Below are 19,434 nucleotides of genomic sequence, written 5' to 3' on the forward strand. Positions count from 1 at the left end.
ATGATGTATTTAGCTTTTTCACTTCAGTTAAGCAAACTTTCTTTTTCGAGTACCTATAGGTATTCTCTTAGGTACTCAATAGTTCATTCTTCCCTTTCTTATGTTTATGTGGCATTTTTAATGTATGTAAAGAAGAGTGATGGCCTCTTATCAGATTTGGTGAATTCTAGCATAAGAAATCAATTTTTACTTTCAGTCTAATATTGTATCTATTTTGCATAAATTTTTGGATGCAAGGTATGTTGTGATATTCCAGATCATAATTCTTTCAATGTGATGATTGACTCTTAAATATTTTTCAGAGAAAATGGTATATGATGGTATGTTTCTTTTTAATTTTATGTTAAGTCAAATTCAGCATTTTACCTTAATTTTAATTAACAAAAGTAATTGGTTAGGGCTTCCCTGGTGGTGCAGTGGTTGAGAATCTGCCTGCCAGTGTGGGGGACACGGGTTCGAGCCCTGGTCTGGGAAGATCCCACATGTTGCAGAGCAACTAGGCCCGCGAGCCGCAACTACTGAGCCTGCGTGCCTGGAGCCTGTGCTCCGCAACAAGAGAGGCCGTAATAGTGAGAGGCCCGTGCACCGCGATGAAGAGTGGCCCCCACTTGCCGCAACTAGAGAAAGCCCTCGCACAGAACCGAAGACCCAACACAGCCAAAAATAAATAAATTAATTAATGTTAAAAAAAAAAGTTCTCATCACAAGAAAAAAGAATTTAAAAAAAAAAAGAGGGCTTCCCTGGTAGTGCAGTGGTTGAGAGTCTGCCTGCCGACACAGGGGACGTGGGTTCATGCCCCGGTCCGGGAAGATCCCACATGCCGCGGAGTAGCTAGGCCCGTGAGCCATGGCCGCTGAGCCTGCGCGTCCGGAGCCTGTGCTCCGCAACGGGAGAGGCCACAACAGTGAGAGGCCCGTGTACTGCAAAAAAAAAAAAAAAAAAAATTGGTTATAGATCATCTATGAAAAGTCAATCTGCTACATGTTAGCAATAACCAACAACATAACAAACTATTAGACCGTATCGGTAGTTTATACTAAATTCTGTGGAGACTATTTTTTAAAAAAGATTTTTTCCATATTTATGTTATACTTGTCATAGATGTTCTTTTCCTATTCCAAGTCCATTTATGTAAAATGCATTTAGAACTAGTCTTTATAAGCACTGTAGTTATAATTATTTCTGGCCACGTGAGGTATATCTATAATATATTTAATACATTGTTTGGCAATACTGTAGGAAATCAAGTCATTTCAGAATGTGTTGCTAAAAATGAAATTACAGCACTCCCTAACACCATATACAATAATAAACTCCAAATGGATTAAAGACCTAAATGTAAGACCGGACACTATAAAGCTCTTAGGGGAAAACATAGGAAGAACACTCTTTGACGTAAATCACAGCAAGATCTTTTTTGACCTACCTCCTAGAGTAATGAAAATAAAAACAAAAATAAACAAATGGGACCTAATGAAACTTAAAAGCTTTTGCACAGCAAAGGAAACTATAAAGAAGACAAAAAGACAACCTCAGAATGGGAGTAAATATTTGCAAACAAATCAACAGACAGAGGATTAATCTCCAGAATATATAAACAGCTCATGCAGCTCAATATTAAAAAAAACAAACAACCCAATCCAAAAATGGGCAGAAGACCTAAATAGACATTTCTCCAAAGAAGACATACACATGGCCACGAGGCACAAGAAAAGGTGCTCAACACCACTAATTATTAGAGAAATGCAAATCAAGACTACAATGAGGTATTACCTCACACCGGTTAGAATGTGCATCATCAGAAAATCTATAAACAACAAATGCTGGAGAGGGTGTGGAGAAAAGGGAATCCTCTTGCACTGTTGGTGGGAATGTAAATTGATACAGCCACTATGGAGAACAGTATGGAGGTTCCTTAAAAAATCTAAAAATAGAATTACCATATGACCCAGCAATCCCACTACTGGGCATATACCCAGAGAAAACCATAATTCAAAAAGACACATGCACCCCAGTGTTCATTGCAGCACTATTTACAGTAGCCAGGTGATGGAAGCAACCTAAATGCCCATCCACAGACAAATGGATAAAGAAGATGTGGTACATGTATGCAATGGAATATTACTCAGCCATAAAAAGGAACAAAATTGGGTCATTTGTAGAGGTGTGGATGGACCTAGAGATTGTCATACAGAGTGAAGTAAGTCAGAAAGAGAAAAACAGATATCGTATATTAATGCACATATGTGGAATCTAGAAAAATGGTACAGATGAACCAGTTTGCAAGGCAGAGATGGTGACACAAACATAGAGAACAAACGTATGGAGAACAAGGGGGGAAAGCGGGGAGGGGGGTGATTGTGGTGGGATGAATTGGGAGATTGGGCTTGACGTATATACACTAATATGTATAAAATAGATAACTAATAAGAACCTGCTATATAAGAAAAACAAAGTTAAATTAAAAAAAAAAGAATGTGTTGCTATTTAGGGAACTGTAAACTATCAGGGCTTGGTGCCAAGGGTTTAAGAGTCTTTTAAAGTTCTTTTTTAAGAAAGGTAGATTAGTTTCTCTAAAGATGGAAAGTTTTTACCTATCAGTTGTTATATTTTCTGTATTGTGTTTATTTATAGTCTGTTTCTATCCACAAAGAAACTTTTAAAAAAATGTACAGCAGAGTGACAAGATGATAGAATAGGAAGCTCCAGGCACTCTACCCCTCATGGAGACACCAACTTAACAATATACAGAACAGATTGCCCTTGTGAGAACTTTAGAAACCAGCTTAGAAATTACAGCACCCCAGGCAAGTCCAAGGCTAAGAAAAGGTTCATTAGAGTGGGTAGGAAAACCCATTGCACTTACCCACTGTACCTCATCCCACTCCTGGCACAGCACAGCATGGTATGATCAAGGGAAATTCCCAACTTATGGCTTCTCCTTCAGGTGGAAAAGAAGGGTGAAATATGCAACCAATGTCCTGACTTTTGGGGGTACTGCCCAAGGGACTGATTTTTGTCTCAGCTGACTCTTGGACACTTAAAAGAAAGGCAGCAACATACTTGGGTGCCTGGGGGCCTGCTGAGATCAAAGTCAAGCCCTGTGGCTTGCCACAGCACCAGGGAGATTATAGTAACACAGACAGACACCAGGGGAAGCACCAATACCTTGAGTTGATACAGCACCACAGACTGCAGTACTACATACAGACACCAGGGGGAGCTCCTGAGTAGAATTCGGCAAACGTCTTTAGCTGGGAAATTACACACATAAGCCCAGAGAGGACACATTGACAGAAAAGGTTTGAGAGGACCCCAAAATCTCTAGCTGGGCTGATTGGTAAAGATCTTTCCCTGTACAAAGCCAGTCCATAAAGACTAAAAGAGTTAGCTGTTTTTTCAAATGCCCAAATTTCAACAGAAAATAAGAAGACATACAAATAAACAGGAAAACATGGCCTAACCAAAGGAGCAAAATGAACTTCCAGAAATTGTCCCTAAAGAAATGGAGATAAGTGAGTTACCCAACAAAGAATTCAAAATAACCATCACAAAGATGATCAGAGAGCTAAAAGAGAACACAGACAACTAGTCAGGAAAATGGTGTATGAACAAAATGAGAATATCATCAAAGAGAAACTATAAAAAAGAACCAAACAAATTCTGAAGCTGAAGAATACAATAACTGAATTGAAAAAATTCACTAGAGGAAATAGACCAGACTGGATCAAGCAGAAGGAAGAATCAGCAAAGTTGAAGACAGGTTATTTGAAATTATCAAGTCAGAGAAGCAAAAAGAAAAAAGAATGAAGAGACCCTATGGGACACCTCAAGTAGACCAGTATATGCATGTTCTAGGAAGTATACTGGTCTACACCTCAAGTAGACCAGTATATGCATGTTCTAGGAAGAACACACTGTATTTTACTTTCACTGTATTTTACTTTCATGCATGTTCTAGGAAGAACACACTGTATTTTACTTTCACACTCACAATACCTCTGTAACCAAACGTGGATATTTTTCCCACACTGACCAGTTCTCTGACAGCCAGGTGTCTTACATTTTGATTAAATTCTGATATCTGCCAGAGTTAGCACAGGCCCCATAGGTTAAGGGATCAGTCCGCGAGACTGTCCCCTGTTTTAGATGCCAGTACCAAGTAGTGGATCCCCAGGTTACCAACAACTCTGTCTAACTTGGCTACAAATTAGAGGTTCTCACGACCCCTTCTTGGGGTTCAATAACTTGATAAAGTGGCTCACAGAACCCAGGAAAACATTTTACTTACTTTTGCCAATTTCTTAGCAAGGATATTTTAAAGGATATCAATGAACAGGCAGATAAAGAGATACATAGGGTGAATTCTGGAAGGGTCCTGAGAGCAGGAGCTTCTGTCCCTGTGAAGCTGGGGTATACCACCCTTCTGTCATGTAAATGTGTTCACTAACCTGGATGTTCCCCAAACTCCATATTTTGGCGATTTTTAGGGAGGTTTCATCATATAGGCATGATTGATTATTAACTCAATTTCCACCTCTCTTCCCACTCCAGAGAATGGAGGGTGGGGCTGAAAGTACCAAGCTTCTAATCATGGTTTGCTCTTTCTGGTAACTAACCCCTATCCCAGAGTCCATTGAGAGTTGCCTCATTAGAACAAAAGATACTCCTGTTACCTACAAAGTTCCAAGGGATTTAGGAGCTCTGTGTCAGATGCTCCTATCATTCAGGAAATTACAAGGGTTTTAGGAGATATGTGTCAGGAACTGGGGTCAGAAGTCAATTCTTAGAACAAAGGACACTCCTAGCCACCCCTATTTACAAGGGTTTTAGGAGCTGTCCTAAAATCAGGGGTGGAGACCAACATATATATTTCTTATTATTTCACAATGCATTATGGGAGTCTTAGATGAGGAGGAAAGGGGGCAGAGAGCTTATTTGAAGAAGTAACGGCTGAAACTCCCCAAATTTGAAGAAGGAAATGGACATACAAATTCATGAAGCTCAAAGAATTCCAACTGGGATTAATTCAAGAGACCCAAGCCAAGACACATTATAATCAAGCTGTCAAAAGTCACAGACAAAATATCTTTAAAGCAGAAAAGAAGAGTGATTCTTCATGTGCAAGGGAGTGTTCATAAGATTTTCAGCAGACTTCTCAGCAGAAACCTTGCCAGCCAGAAGGGAATGGGGTGATATATTCAAAGTACTGAAAGAAAAAACTGTCAATCAAGAATACTAATCAAAACTTTCCTTCAAAATGAAGGAGAAATGAAGTCTTTCCCAGATGAACAAAAACTGAGAGAGTTTATTACCTGTGACTAGGCCGAATATATATCACTTCACTATTTATTCCCTAAGTATTATCAGAGTTGTCTTGGGAGGGCTTCTTTCTCTTCCCTCTCTAAAATACATGTTTAACTAGTTAAATTAACATAAATCTATAGAAAGAGAAGACATTTCTCCTTTTCCTTTTCATATCCACTAATCAGAAATGGAGAACCCCATCTTTTTTCTGTTCTCCACAATAATGCAGCATGCTTACATCTTCACCACAGCAAATGCAGAATTCACATTTTGTTTCTGTTCCCAAATCAAGAATTACCAACTTAATTATCTTTTGTTTTTATAATACTTGATGCTGAATTGTATCCCTTCAAAATTTATATGTTGAAGCCCTAACCCCCCCCCCACTGTGACAGTATTTGGAGATGAGATCTTTGGGAGACAAGTAGGTTAGACGAGGTCATGAAGGTAGGGCCCCCGTGATAGAATTAGTGACCTTATACAAAGAGATACTGGAGAGCATGCTCTCTCTCTCTGCCTGCCATGTGACAACACAGTAGTAAGGCAGCCGCCTGCAAGCCAGAAAAAGAGCCCTCACCAGAACCCAACCATGCTGCCACCCCGATCTCAGACTTCCAGCCTCTAGAACTGTGAGAAATAAATTTCTGTTTTCTAAGCCACCCAGTCTATGGTATTTTGTTATGGCAGCTCAAGCAGACTAAGGCATTTGGTTTCTGTTCCACTTCTGTTATCTAGCGGTTCATCCAGTGACTTTTTCATAGCTACAGAAATCTTATTCTTTAGTAATTTCAGTTTTAGATGAAATTGCTGATATTGAGTGCATATATTCTGGATACTAACAAGTGCTTTACATTCATTCATTTAGACTTTACTACAACCCTATAAAGTAGGCCTTCGTATTTCTATTTTACAGCTGAAGAAATGAGGTTCAGGATATTTATGTAGTTGCCTGAGATCATACAGTTTATAAGCTGCAGAGCTGCGATGTTAAGTAATTCTTTTACACCCCCAAAACCCACACTCTTAACCCCACTGCATTTTATTCTTCACTGTTTTCTTAGTTCTCATTTCTTCCTCTCTCCAAGGCTGCCAGTGCCACGTTTCCTGTACTGCTCCTCTACCATTCTCTATATTTTGATCTTAGTCTCCTCGATTTGGGGGGACAGAATGGGGAGAGATAAAAGCACAACCAGCTACAGTAAAGATTGAATGTTGCTGTTTGAAGGAAGAGAAAAGCCTGCTTCTATTCTTCACTTAATCTATTGGGCGTGATGACCAACTGGTGAAACTTCCCTTCATAACAAGGCAGCTCTAGGACTGTGCTGCAGAGATGAATTCTTCAGATATGACATTAATTCCTAGTGTTATAATTTGTTACATGGAGACTTGACTCATTAGGATGGAACAGTTCAAACATTCTAGTTTCTCCAAGGGCAAAAGTTAGAAGTGTGGTTGTTGTGGGGTGAGGTACGTGATTGGTGTGGAATGCATCTCTCTTATTTCTCTTGTGTTTTCTGTATTTAAACCTGGAAATGATACATCTTAAAGGACATACTAGAGTAGTACTTCTTACACTTTTCGGTTGTAGGACCCCTTTATACGCTTTAAAAATATTGAGGAGCTTTCATTTATGTGGATTATTTCTAATATTATTTACTGTATTAAAAATTAATCTGAGATGATTCTAAAATCCATTACATGTTAACAGAAAAATTTATTTTCATGAAAGATACCTATATTTTCCAAAGAAAAAAACACATTGTTTTATATTTTTTGCAAATTTCTTTAATGTCTGGCTTAATAGAAGATAGCTGGATTCTCATACCTTCTTCTATTTTCATTATTTTGTGATACGTTGTTTCAGTCAAAGCATATGAAGAAAATCTGTCCTCACAATGATATACAGTTAGAAAAGGCAGAATTATTTTAATGACATTTTCAGGTAATAGTATATATTCTTCTTCGATCTCATACCAAACTGAACCAGTGACTCTTTCTTAAAGGTGTAGAATACGAAACCATGGTAATGACATTTTTATACTCTGTTACGTTAAAATTCATTGATTCATCTGATGCTTCAATTGTATCCTTTACCCATGCATCATTTATTATGGTTGAGCAAATGTTCCAAATGTTAATACTTTATACAGTACCAAAAATCACACATGTTAATATCAGCAACCATTTATCAGAAGAGTCTTTTGTTTTTAAAAAGCTGTCAAGGTCACAACAGCAGATATAAGTTTTCCAAAATTCTAATTTTTGTTTGAAAGCTTGAATCTTATCATTGACTTATATATCTTATCCATTGTTTCCCCAAAAGTGACAGACTTACTTGGTTAATTTTTGAGAAAATATCTGCAATATACACAAGTCTAAATAGTCATAGTTTGCCATATACTCTTTTAGTTAAAATGGTTCTCATAGGAGAAAAAAAGTGATTAGTTCAGTTCCCGGCTGTGCCTTTCCTTCAGACAACCATTGTGCTTTGATACACAGCAAAAGTACTTCATGTGTACTTCCTGTTTTGTCACACAGAAAATTACAAAGACATGCACATATGGGTCAGCTTTAATAAAATCAATAATTGTATTTTATTTGTTATTTTATTTTTGTTCATTGTGATTGTGGTCCTTAGGTGAAATAGACCCTTTTACTTTTCTTAATTGTGTGTGATGGTGAAGAATACAATGACACTAGTACAGTTCGGTGTTACTGCCTTGATTCTTGCTAAAGCACCAGCTGTTTTACCCACCATTGTTTTGAATCATCAGTACAAATGTCAATACTTTAAAAATGGCAAGTAATATCTTAGTCTTATTACGAAAATAGTGTGATGTTACAGATGTACTGAAATGGTCTGAGGGACCACACTTTGGGAACCACTGCACTGGAGAATCAGTGTTCTTCCCCAGTATTCACCAGCTTATCTCTTATTCTATCAAGTAACTCAGGGCGGAGAAGATAACTAATCTTCTGTTAATATATAGAGAGTGATTAGAAGAAATTAGAATGCTCCAGTCATTCAGGTACAGATATAATATAGGTAGTACACTATATTCTTTCCACGTCCTGTCATCTGAGCTAGGTGCTCTTCTGCTCTCTGATACACTTAGGCTCCATGCCCAGATGTCTTTTTTAGGAACATATCTTTAAGGAGTTTACTAAACTTAGTTGTAAGTGGCTAGCATATCTCTCTTCTGCCTTTGACTTACTGCTTTTAAAAAGGAATGAATGGGCTAAATTGACTTGTGCAACTTAATTTTCTACATCTTTACATATATTTCTCTCACAAAGAATCTTATCACTGACAAATCCACTAGCTATAAGGTTGTTAGCACTAAACAGCTCCTGAGAAATAGACTCCTGCATTTAAATATTCTACAAGACTTTCTTCATTGTCTCCTAAGCAAACAGTTATCTTATGTACATTATACCATATCAGACATCTATGTGGTATTTCGATGAAAATTTCCACCAGGATGGCTTTGATTCATCTTAAACATCAGTTGTCTCTTGACTATTATTTGGTACCAAAGGACTATGGGAATTCAGAAACATTCATCACCCTTCACGCTAGTATAATGGTGTTCACGGAGTACTTTTGTGCCACAAGAGTTGGACTTGGACCATAGATACCTGTTTCATATGAGTGCAGCCTCTTGGAGGAAAGGCTTAACTTAGATTCACAATAGGCACCTTCCATTGATAGATACCCTTGAGGACAATTCATTGTCCTCAGACACTAGTTCTCTGATCAGAGTTTCACACTTGGCAAGGAGGGAAGAAGCAAGAGCAAAGCTCCAGACCCCAGGAGAGAGGCTCTCTCTTTTACCCAAATCACAAGATTTTAGTGGCTGTAGTATAAAATTGAGTGATTGTTTGATTTGTACTGTAGTCACTTTTTCATAGGAGAGGAAATGAAAGGAAACTCTTAAAGGCAAGTTTTATAACATTAATAATTCCTTTGGCTGTGATGTACTTGATGTTTCTGAGAGCCTTTATTTTCTGGCTTGAAAACCTAACCAGTGAGCTTCAATTCTGTCACCATTTTAAATTCTACTTTTACTCTAAAGCAGATAGTACACATTTTGAAGGACCTACTCATGTTAAAACTCTTCAGTAGATAAAACTGTTGCCCAGTGAGTCACTAGCATGATTCTCTCCTTTTCAGTTCTTTACTAAAAGGGGTAATTTTACTTATAAAAAAGAGTAAGCACTGTGCACTTGCATGTCACTTTGTCATGTTTAGGGGATTTTTTTACTCATATTTTTCTCATTTGAGTTCTCAGGAAGGTGCAGGTACTTTTATCCTTTATTTATAAGAAGATTACCTAGCTTGTTGTCATCTACAAAGTTGATGGATAAAGAAGCTGAGCCATGTGATTTCTGATCTAGTGCTTTTCAACCATATCAAGTTTAGGACAGTGACAAAGCTCTGCCTTATGACTTACCCAGTAATAGCAGTCTAAGGATGAAACTATTTTTAGTTATCCCTCTTACTTTATCCTTATAATTATGTCCTATTTTTAAGCATCTACCTAAAAGGCATTAGAAAATACCAACTGCTGAGACTTCGGGCTAAAATCCTGAGGGCTCCTCTATTCTCATAATTCCTTGCCTCGCATTATGCTCACTCATTTTGGAGCACCCCCAGCTAAAACCTCCAATAACCTGCTGTCCTTGGTGTGGAAGTATGATTTAGTTTGGCCTAGCGATCACAATGTCAGGTTAATTCTTACTTCCCAGAGGTCCTGCTGTGTCCTCAACAAATATGTAACAGAAACAACCTTTGAATAAACTGGTGACTTTTCCTTTGTTCATTCGTTCAGTTATCAGACATTTAATGAATAATGTCAAGAATATGCTTTAAATGTTATTTATTTATAAAGAGCTTGCAAAGGAGATGGCTTATATTAATACCAAAGGTAATAACTAATAGTTAATAATGCAAAACTATGTACCAAGCCTTGTTCTCAGTACTTTATATATCTTACACCTGTCAACTGCTACAGGTTCCTTCTTGATTTCCTACTAGAAAATATATGCCAGACATTCTTTGGCTTATTGCCTCTTTGTTTCTGAAGCAGCATAAGAACATATGGAAAAAGTGTTGGGATATTAATGAAGGGTACATGAGTGTACATGATACATGCTGCCTTCCAGGAATGAGGATGGCATGATGGTGCATAGTGCTTTCTAAAGAATAGGTATAAAAGATTAACCATGTTAGAAGATCATTAGTGTGAGTTTTCGATGATATATTTAGAGAGACACTGACTATTTTTACTGTTATCTTTTCCATATATAACTACTTTTCCCTTCTTTTCTTTTTCTCCACTCCCCATTAAGGATCATAATTTATTTAAAATTAAAAGATTTTATTGGTTTGTCCGTAGGAGTAAGAATAAGAGTATAATTTATAACTCTTAGATTTAAAGAAATATTATTAAAAATGTTGTATTTTTTAGGTAACTGAATGTGAAATATTTCTGTCACTTCTGGTGAAATTTCTGGATGGAGATAAACCACAGTGGCTACGAGCTGTTGCAGTGGAATCAATACACAGACTCTGTGTGCAGCCTCAGCTACTGAGGTAAAACTTTACTCAGCAGTATTTTGTTAAATGGATAGGTTAATATTTATGCTAACAGGAAGAGCTTAAATATTTATTTCAATAATAATTTCTAAACAAAGAAAATTGTGTATTGTATGTATATGGAGGGGTGTATGTGTGGGCAAAAAGTGTGGTTAGGGATTGCCATCAATTGAATTTACTGAGTTAATATGGCCAAGATAATTTTTTTAGAACACTGACCTCATTCTGAACCTTTGTCCAGAGTTAGTAAAATCACTCGGGTGTGCTGAAGAAGTTTTAAGTATAGCATTGAGACTGACTTATCAACATTACTTGCTATTAAAAAAAAATTAAACATTTTTAATCAAATATTTTCTCCAAAAACATTTAAAATTATTTTACAGGTCATTTTGTCAGTCCTATGATATGAAACAGCATTCTACCAAGGTTTTTCGTGATATTGTGAATGCACTGGGATCTTTTATCCAGTCCTTGTTTCTTGTCCCTCCGACTGGAAATCCTGCTACGACAAACCAAGCTGGTAAAGGCTTAGTCATATTTTGGTTTTTATATTCTGGCATAATTTACAATATTCAATATTCTGAGAGGATATTTACAGAAATCCTGTGACTAGAGAAATTGAGGTTACCTAAATATATACATTTATTTTATAATTTCTTATATTTCTTTATAGTATTTTAAGTTTTATATATAAATATAAAGATTTACACTTAAAGAATAATTTGATTTCACTGAGGTAACTATGTTTCTTTCCAGAATATATATTCTTCTCTGATATACTTTCAGTTCCTCTCATCACATAAGAACAAAAGTTTAGATGCTAATTTTCATTTTAGAAGAATCTTCATTTGGTGTCTCTCTTTAAAGAGTGTGGTTACTACTAAGGTACTAACTAAGGAGGTCTGTTAGTCATTCTTTTAACAAAACAGGTGAACGTGATTTAAATTTGGAAATCAGTGTATAGCTTCTTGTTCCCTTTAACTTCTTTCTCTTCCATTTTTAACTTTCTGATTAGTGGTCTCTTTTGTCCTTTAATCCCACCTCTGATAAAAAGTGATTTAACAAAAGGTATGTTACATAGTTTGTCAGTATTTTTACTCATTAGTACCTTTTATATAAAGAAGGAAATGGTATTTTGGGGAAACAGGGAGACTCTCTAGTAGCCAAAATAGGATTGGTAAATTTCATTTATTTGTGCAGTATCCATTCCTATAGCATAATTTTAAAAAATTGACCAAGTGTTTGAATATTATGGATTTGTAATTAAGTAGTAAATTGGTGTCTTTGCTTGCTTTCCCTTATCTAACAGGAAGCAATAATTCAGGTGGCCCTGTCTCGGCACCAGCTAACTCAGGAATGTTGGGGATTGGTGGAGGTGTTACTTTGCTACCAGCATTTGAATATAGGGGAACTTGGATACCTATTCTGACTGTAACAGTACAAGGCAGTGCTAAAGCAACCTAGTAAGTAGTAGTAGCATTATTTTGTAAGGAATGTTATTGTTGGGGTTTATATTTTATATTAAAATGTTTCTCTCTGCATTATATTTAAAATTTTAGACCTACTATTTCTAACATATTTAAGAACTAATTTTCTTTTGTTATATTTTGAGAATTTTATCTAGGACTGGATTTTGTTTGTTTTCTTTTGTACTACTTGAGGACTATTAACAGCATAACAAAACAGAATGTGATTTCTTTACCTAAGGACCTATCCACTTGTTCTGTATGGCTTTTTTTTTTTTTTTTAACATCTTTATTGGGGTATAATTGCTTTACAATGGTGTGTTAGTTTCTGCTTTATAACAAAGTGAATCAGTCATACATAAACATATGTTCCCATATGTCTTCCCTGTTGCGTCTCCCTCCCTCCCACCCTCCCTATCCCACCCCTCCAGGCTGTCACAAAGCACCGAGCCAATATCCCTGTGCCATGCGGCTGCTTCCCACTAGCTATCTACCTTACTACGTTTGTTAGTGTGTATATGTCCATGACTCTCTCTCGCCCTGTCACAGCTTGTATGGCTTTTTGATTTAAGTATGTGGCTTGATTTCAGGCCTTGTGGACTTAGGTCTTCTGATACTGAGTTATCTTCAGCAAATTAGTTTACCTATTTAAAAATCTCAATGTACTCAACTATAAAATGGGAGTAGTGACATATCTACCTTTCAGGATTCTGTATGTGGATAGTTAAATGTTTGGCTGATCACATTTTTAGGGTTTACCACATGGAACTTTTAGTTTAATTAATTAAAGTGTTTAATGGATTCCACATGTGTTACTTAAAAATTTGTCATTATGGGGCTTCCCTGATGGCGCAGTGGTTGAGAGTCCACCTGCCGATGCAGGGGACACGGGTTCGTGCCCCAGTCCGGGAGGATCCCACATGCCGTGGAGCGGCTGGGCCCTTGAGCCATGGCTGCTGAGCCTGCGGTCCGGAGCCTGTGCTCCGCAACGGGAGAGGCCACAGCAGTGAGAGGCCTGCGTACTGCAAACAAACAAACAAACAAACAAAACAAAAATTTGTCATTAGACATTTCAGTTTAACAACTACATATTCAACAGTGTATTGTTGATTTTTCTTAAGTAAGTCTTAGTGAACTGTAGTGCTTACAGAGATAAAGCAACCAATACTACATGTGTTTTAACATTGCCACAGTTGTGAGGCAGTTAACTAATATATTTTGAGTAATTGATATGCATAATTAAAACACTGTTCCAGTGACAGTAAATCAAGACTTAAACTGTGAAGCAGAATCTCTGACTAGTTTAAATCATGAATTTGTATGATATGTCAGCCTGCATTGTATCATCACAATGATATTTTACTGTGCAGCTTTTTATTTTGCCTAAAATTATAAAAGTAAAAGAGTCATGGAGGACCGAAATATTGTTATTCTTAGTCACTTAAAAGATTGAAGTTACTGTCTCATATAGGCTTTGCCTTGCTACAAAGGCTAATGATTGAGTATACTACAGTATCAAGTTATAAAAGAATCAGATTTCTAGCACTGAAGGAGACATTAATAATTATCTCATTCATTACCCCACCTCATTTTTTAAATTGAAACAATCCCAACACAAAACAAAATTGCTGCTCTTGTGGACCTTACATTTTAGTGAGTGAGATAGTCAATAAAGATGCAAATAAACATGTAGTATCACGTTGGGTAATGGTTAACTGTTTGAAGAAAAAGCAAGTTATAAGGGTGTAGAGAGTGATCACAGTGAAGATAGGAACAGAAAGGATATATCTGAGGAAATGAGTGAGCAAAGACATAATTATTATTTTTTTAACATCTTTATTGAAGTATAATTGCTTTACAATGTTGTGTTAATTTCTGCTGTATAACAAGGTGAATCAGCTATATGTATACATATATCCCCATATCTCTTCCCTCTTGGGTCTCCCTCCTACCCTCCCTATCCCACCCCTTTAGGTGGTCACAAAGCACCAAGTTGATCTCCCTGTGCTATGTGGCTGCTTCCCACTAGCTATCTATTTTACATTGGTAGTATATATAACTCCATACCACACTCTCACTTTGTCCCAGCTTACCCTTCCCCCATCCCGTGTCCTCAAGTCCATTCTCTACGTCTGCATCTTTATTCCTGTCCTGCCCCTACGTTCTTCAGAACTTTTTTTTTTTTAGATTCCATGTATATGTGTTAGCATATGGTATTTGTTTTTCTCTTTCTGACTTACTTCACTCTGTATGACAGACTCTAGGTCCATCCACCTCACTACAAATAACTCAATTTCATTTCTTTTTATGGCTGAGTCATATTCCATTGTATATATGTGCCACATCTTCTTTATCCATTCATCTGTTGATGGACATTTAGGTTGCTTCCATGTCCTAGCTATTGTAAATAGTGCTGCAATGAACATTGTGGTGCATGACTCTAATTATGGTTTTCTCAGGGTATATGCCCAGTAGTGGGATTGCTGGGTCGTATGGTAGTTCTATTTTTAGTTTCCTAAGGAACCTCCATACTGTTTTCCATAGTGTATCAATTTACATTCCCACCGACAGTGCAAGAGGGTTCCCTTTTCTGCACACCCTCTCCAGCCTTTATTGTTTGTAGATTTTTTGATGATGGCCATTCTGACTGGTGTGAGCTGCTACCTCATTGTAGTTTTGATTTGCATTTCTCTAATGATTAGTGATGTTGAGCATCCTTTCATGTGTTTGTTGGCAATCTGTATGTCTTCTTTGGAGAGATGTCTGTTTAGATCTTCTGCCCATTTTTGGATTGGGTAGTTTGTGTTTTTGATATTGAGCTGCATGAGATTCATCCTTTGTCAGTTGCTTCATTTGCAAATATTTTCTCCCATTCTGAGGGTTGTCTTTTCGTCTTGTTTATGTTTTCCTTAGCTGTGCAAAAGCTTTTAAGCTTCATTAGGTCCCATTTGTTTATTTTTGTTTTTATTTCCATTTCTCTAGGAGGTGGGTCAAAAAGGATCTTGCTGTGATTTATGTCATACAGTGTTCTGCCTATGTTTTCCTCTAAGAGTTTTATAGTGTCTGGCCTTACATTTAGGTCTTTAATCCATTTAGAGTTTATTTCTGTATATGGTGTTAGGCAGTGTTCTAATTTCATTCTTTTACATGTAGTTGTCCAGTTTTCCCAGCACCACTTATTGAAGAGGCTGTCTTTTCCCCATTGTATATTCTTGCCTCCTTTATCAAAAATAAGGTGACCATATGTGCATGGGTTTATCTCTGGGCTTTCTGTCCTGTTCCATTGATCTATATTTCTGTTTTTGTACCATATGTCTTGATTACTGTAGCTTTGTAGTATAGTCTGAAGTCAGGGAGCCTGATTCCTCCAGCTCTGTTTTTCTTTCTCAAGATTGCTTTGGCTATTTGGGGTCTTTTGTGTTTCCATACAAATTGTGAAATTTTTTGTTCTAGTTCTGTGAAAAATGCCATTGGTAGTTTGATAGGGATTGCATTGAATTTGTAAATTGCTTTGGGTAGTATAGTCATTTTCACAATGTTGATTCTTCCAATCCAAGAACATGGCATGTCTCTCCATCTGTTTGTATCGTCTTTAATTTCTTTCATCAGTGTCTTATAGTTTTCTGCATACAGGACTTTTATCTCCTTAGGTAGGTTTATTCCTACGTATTTTATTCGTTTTGTTGCAGTGGTAAATGGGAGTGTTTCCTTAATTTCACTTTCACATTTTTCATCATTAGTGTATAGGAGTGCAAGAGATTTCTATGCATTAATTTTGTATCCTGCTACTTTACCAAATTCATTGATTAGCTCTAGTAGTTTTATGGTAGCATCTTTAGGATTCTCTATGTATAGTATCATGTCATCTGCAAACAGTGGCAGTTTTACTTCTTTCTGATTTGGATTCCTTTTATTTCTTTTTCTTCTCTGATGGCTGTGGCTCAAACTTCCAAAACAATGTTGAATCATAGTGGTGAGAGTGGGCAGCCTTGTCTTGTTCCTGATCTTAGTGGAAATGGTTTCAGTTTTTCACCATTGAGGGCGATGTTGGCTGTGGGCTTGTCATATATGGCCTTTATTCTGTTGAGGAAAGTTCCCTTTATGCCTATTTTCTGGAGAGTTTTTATCATAAGTGGGTGTTGAATTTTGTCGAACGCTTTCTCTGCATCTATTGAGATGATCATATGGTTTTTCTCCTTCAATTTGTTAACATGGTGTATCACATTGATTGATTTGCATATACTGAAGAATCCTTGCATTCCTGGGGTAAACCCCACTTGATCATGGTGTATGATCCTTTTAATGTGCTGTTGAATTCTGCTTGCTAGTATTTTGTTGAGGATTTTTGCATCTATGTTCATCAGTGATATTGGCCTGTAGTTTTCTTTCTTTGTGACATCTTTGTCTGGTTTTGGTATCAGGGTGATGGTGGCCTTGTAGAATGAGTTTGGGAGTGTTCTTCCCTCTGCTATATTTTAGAAGTATTTGAGAAGGATAGGTGTTAGCTTTTCTCTAAATGTTTGATAGAATTCACCTGTGAAGCCATCTGGTCCTGGACTCTTGTTTGTTGGAAGATTTTAAATCACAGTCTCAATTTCAGTGCTTGTGACTGGTCTGTTTATATTTCCTATTTCTTCCTGGTTCAGTCTCAGAAGGTTGTGCTTTTCTAAGAATGTGTCCATTTCTTCCAGGCTGTCCATTTTATTGGCATATAGTTGCTTGTAGTAATCTCTCATGATCCTTTGTATTTCTGCAATGTCAGTTGTTACTTCTCCTTTTTCATTTCTAATTCTATTGATTTGGGTCTTCTCCCTTTTTTTCTTGATGAGTCTGACTAATGGTTTATCAATTGTGTTTATCTTCTCAATGAACCAGCTTTTAGTTTTATTGATCTTTGCTATTGTTTCCTTCATTTCTTTTTCATTTATTTCTGATCTGATCTTTATGATTTCTTTCCTTCTGCTAACTTTGGGGGTTCTTTTGTTCTTCTTTCTCTGATTGCTTTAGGTGTAAGGTTTGGTTGTTTATTTGAGATGTTTCTTGTTTCTTGAGGTAGGATTGTATTTCTATAAACTTCCCGCTTAGAACTGCTTTTACTTCATCCCATAGGTTTTGGATCATTGTGTTTTCATTGTCATTTGTTTCTAGATATTTTTTGATATCCTCTTTGATTTCTTCAGTGATCTCTTGATTATTTAGTAGTGTATTGTTTAGCCTCCATATGTTTGCTTTTTTTACAGGTTTTTTCCTGTAACTGATATCTAGTCTCATAGCGTTGTGGTCAGAAAAGATACTTGATATGATTTCAGTTTTCTTAAATTTACCAAGGCTTGATTTGTGACCCAGGATATGATCTATCCTGTAGAATGTTCCATGAGCACTTGAGAAGAATGTGTATTCTGTTGTTTTTGGATCGAATGTCCTATAAATATCAGTCAGGTCCATCTTGTTTAGTGTGTCATTTAACGCTTGTGTTTACTTATTTATTTTCATTTTGGATGATCTGTCCATTGGTGAAAGTGGGGTGTTAAAGTCCCCTACTATAATTGTGTTTCTGTTGATATCCTCTTTTATGGCTGTTAGCATCTGTCTTATGTATTGAGGTGCTCCTATGTTGGGTGCATAAATATTTATAATTTTTGTATCTTCTTCTTGGATTGATCCCTTGGTCATTATGTATTGTCATTCTTTGTCTCTAATAATAGTCTTTATTTTAAAGTCTATTTTGTCTGATATGAGAATTGCTACTCCAGCTTTCTTTTGATTTCCATTTGCATGGAATATCTTTTTCCATCCCCTCACTTTCAGTCTGTATGTGTCTCTAGGTCTGAAGTGGGTCTCTTGTAGAGAGCATATATATGGGTCTTATTTTTGTATCCATTCAGCCAGTCTGTGTCTTTTGGTTGGAGCATTTAATCCATTTACATTTAAGGTAGTTATCGATATGTATCGATACTCACTTCTGAAATCATAAATAGACAGAAAATATTGGGTTTCTTTTGTAAATGGGTTAGTATGTTCACATTGGGACCTACCTGTTGAATTGGTATCTTTTATTCATTGTGAGTTTTAGTATAAAATGATTTTCACTGTTTTCTTTGAAGACATACATATAAATCTTAATTGTGTATACAGTTCTTTTTTGACTTCTTAAGTGTGTAATAATTTGAAAACTTAAGTGACATATAGACAAGTAGTTTTGACATAATTAATGACAGTATATTCTTTCAGATTTATTATACTATGGCTCCTTTCAAAGTTGGACTTGTGACAGTTTTTTCAACTTGACCTTAATTTTAAAATATTTAAATAAATGGGTTACCTTTAATCTAAAAGTGGAGTTTGTGTAGTAATTACAATAAAGCAGCACTGAAACAGTTAAAGTGTGGGTTTGTTTAGGTTTGTGGTATAAATTACCTTTTTCTCTTAACTATTCTGGTGCTTAAAGTCTGTACCACAGAATTTGGGAATTAGAGTTTGTGATGTTTAGGAGTATTTTATCTGTTTTAGATGCATTTTCCCAATAGATGATATATTCTTTGAGAACAGAGATTTGTCTAACAAGATGCTTGGCACTGATTGGTTTAGTATGTGGCTCTTTAAGGCTAATTGGCCTGGCAAAGATTAAACCCATAAACTTCACTTCCCCATTTGAGCTTAAATATCTTGATCAATAATATAAATATGTTAGTATTGGTTACCTAAATTTTAAAAATACTGAGAGTTGGCCCATATGGGTTAAACTGATAGGCTTTAGAGTCGGACTTGGGTTAAAAACTGCTGACTGATAACTGTCACCCTAGTTCAGTTTCATCATCTGTATCTCTTAGGGTTTTTGTGAGGAGTTAAATGAGGTACATTAAAAAAAAAAACCCTTAGTATCCCAGGCTGAGAGTAAATTGCTCAATAAATGATAGGTATACATAGGTGTTTTTATTGTTTATTGTGAGTTTTACATCTTTATAAATTTCCTACCTTATACTGATTATGATTAGGAGACTTTTAGAATTTGAGTTTGGAAATTACTTTTATTAGCTTTTCTTATTACGATCTTTAGTGAT

General features: G+C 36.4%; 1 protein-coding gene across 3 annotated transcripts in view; it reads left to right on the forward strand.

Annotated features, from left to right (window-relative positions):
- MON2 (MON2 homolog, regulator of endosome-to-Golgi trafficking) overlaps positions 1–19,434 on the forward strand; it is a 121,119-nt gene that overhangs the window by 35,520 nt on the left and 66,165 nt on the right. For all 3 annotated transcript variants that reach the window (XM_004276583.3, XM_012535478.3, XM_049693959.1), the window contains 3 exons: positions 10,780–10,904; positions 11,291–11,427; positions 12,217–12,370. In XM_004276583.3, the coding sequence (XP_004276631.1) occupies positions 10,780–10,904; positions 11,291–11,427; positions 12,217–12,370 (416 nt within the window). The remainder of the gene's footprint in view (positions 1–10,779; positions 10,905–11,290; positions 11,428–12,216; positions 12,371–19,434) is intronic.

This window comes from Orcinus orca, chromosome 11, assembly GCF_937001465.1.
Source record: "Orcinus orca chromosome 11, mOrcOrc1.1, whole genome shotgun sequence".
Classification (NCBI taxonomy): domain Eukaryota; kingdom Metazoa; phylum Chordata; class Mammalia; order Artiodactyla; family Delphinidae; genus Orcinus; species Orcinus orca.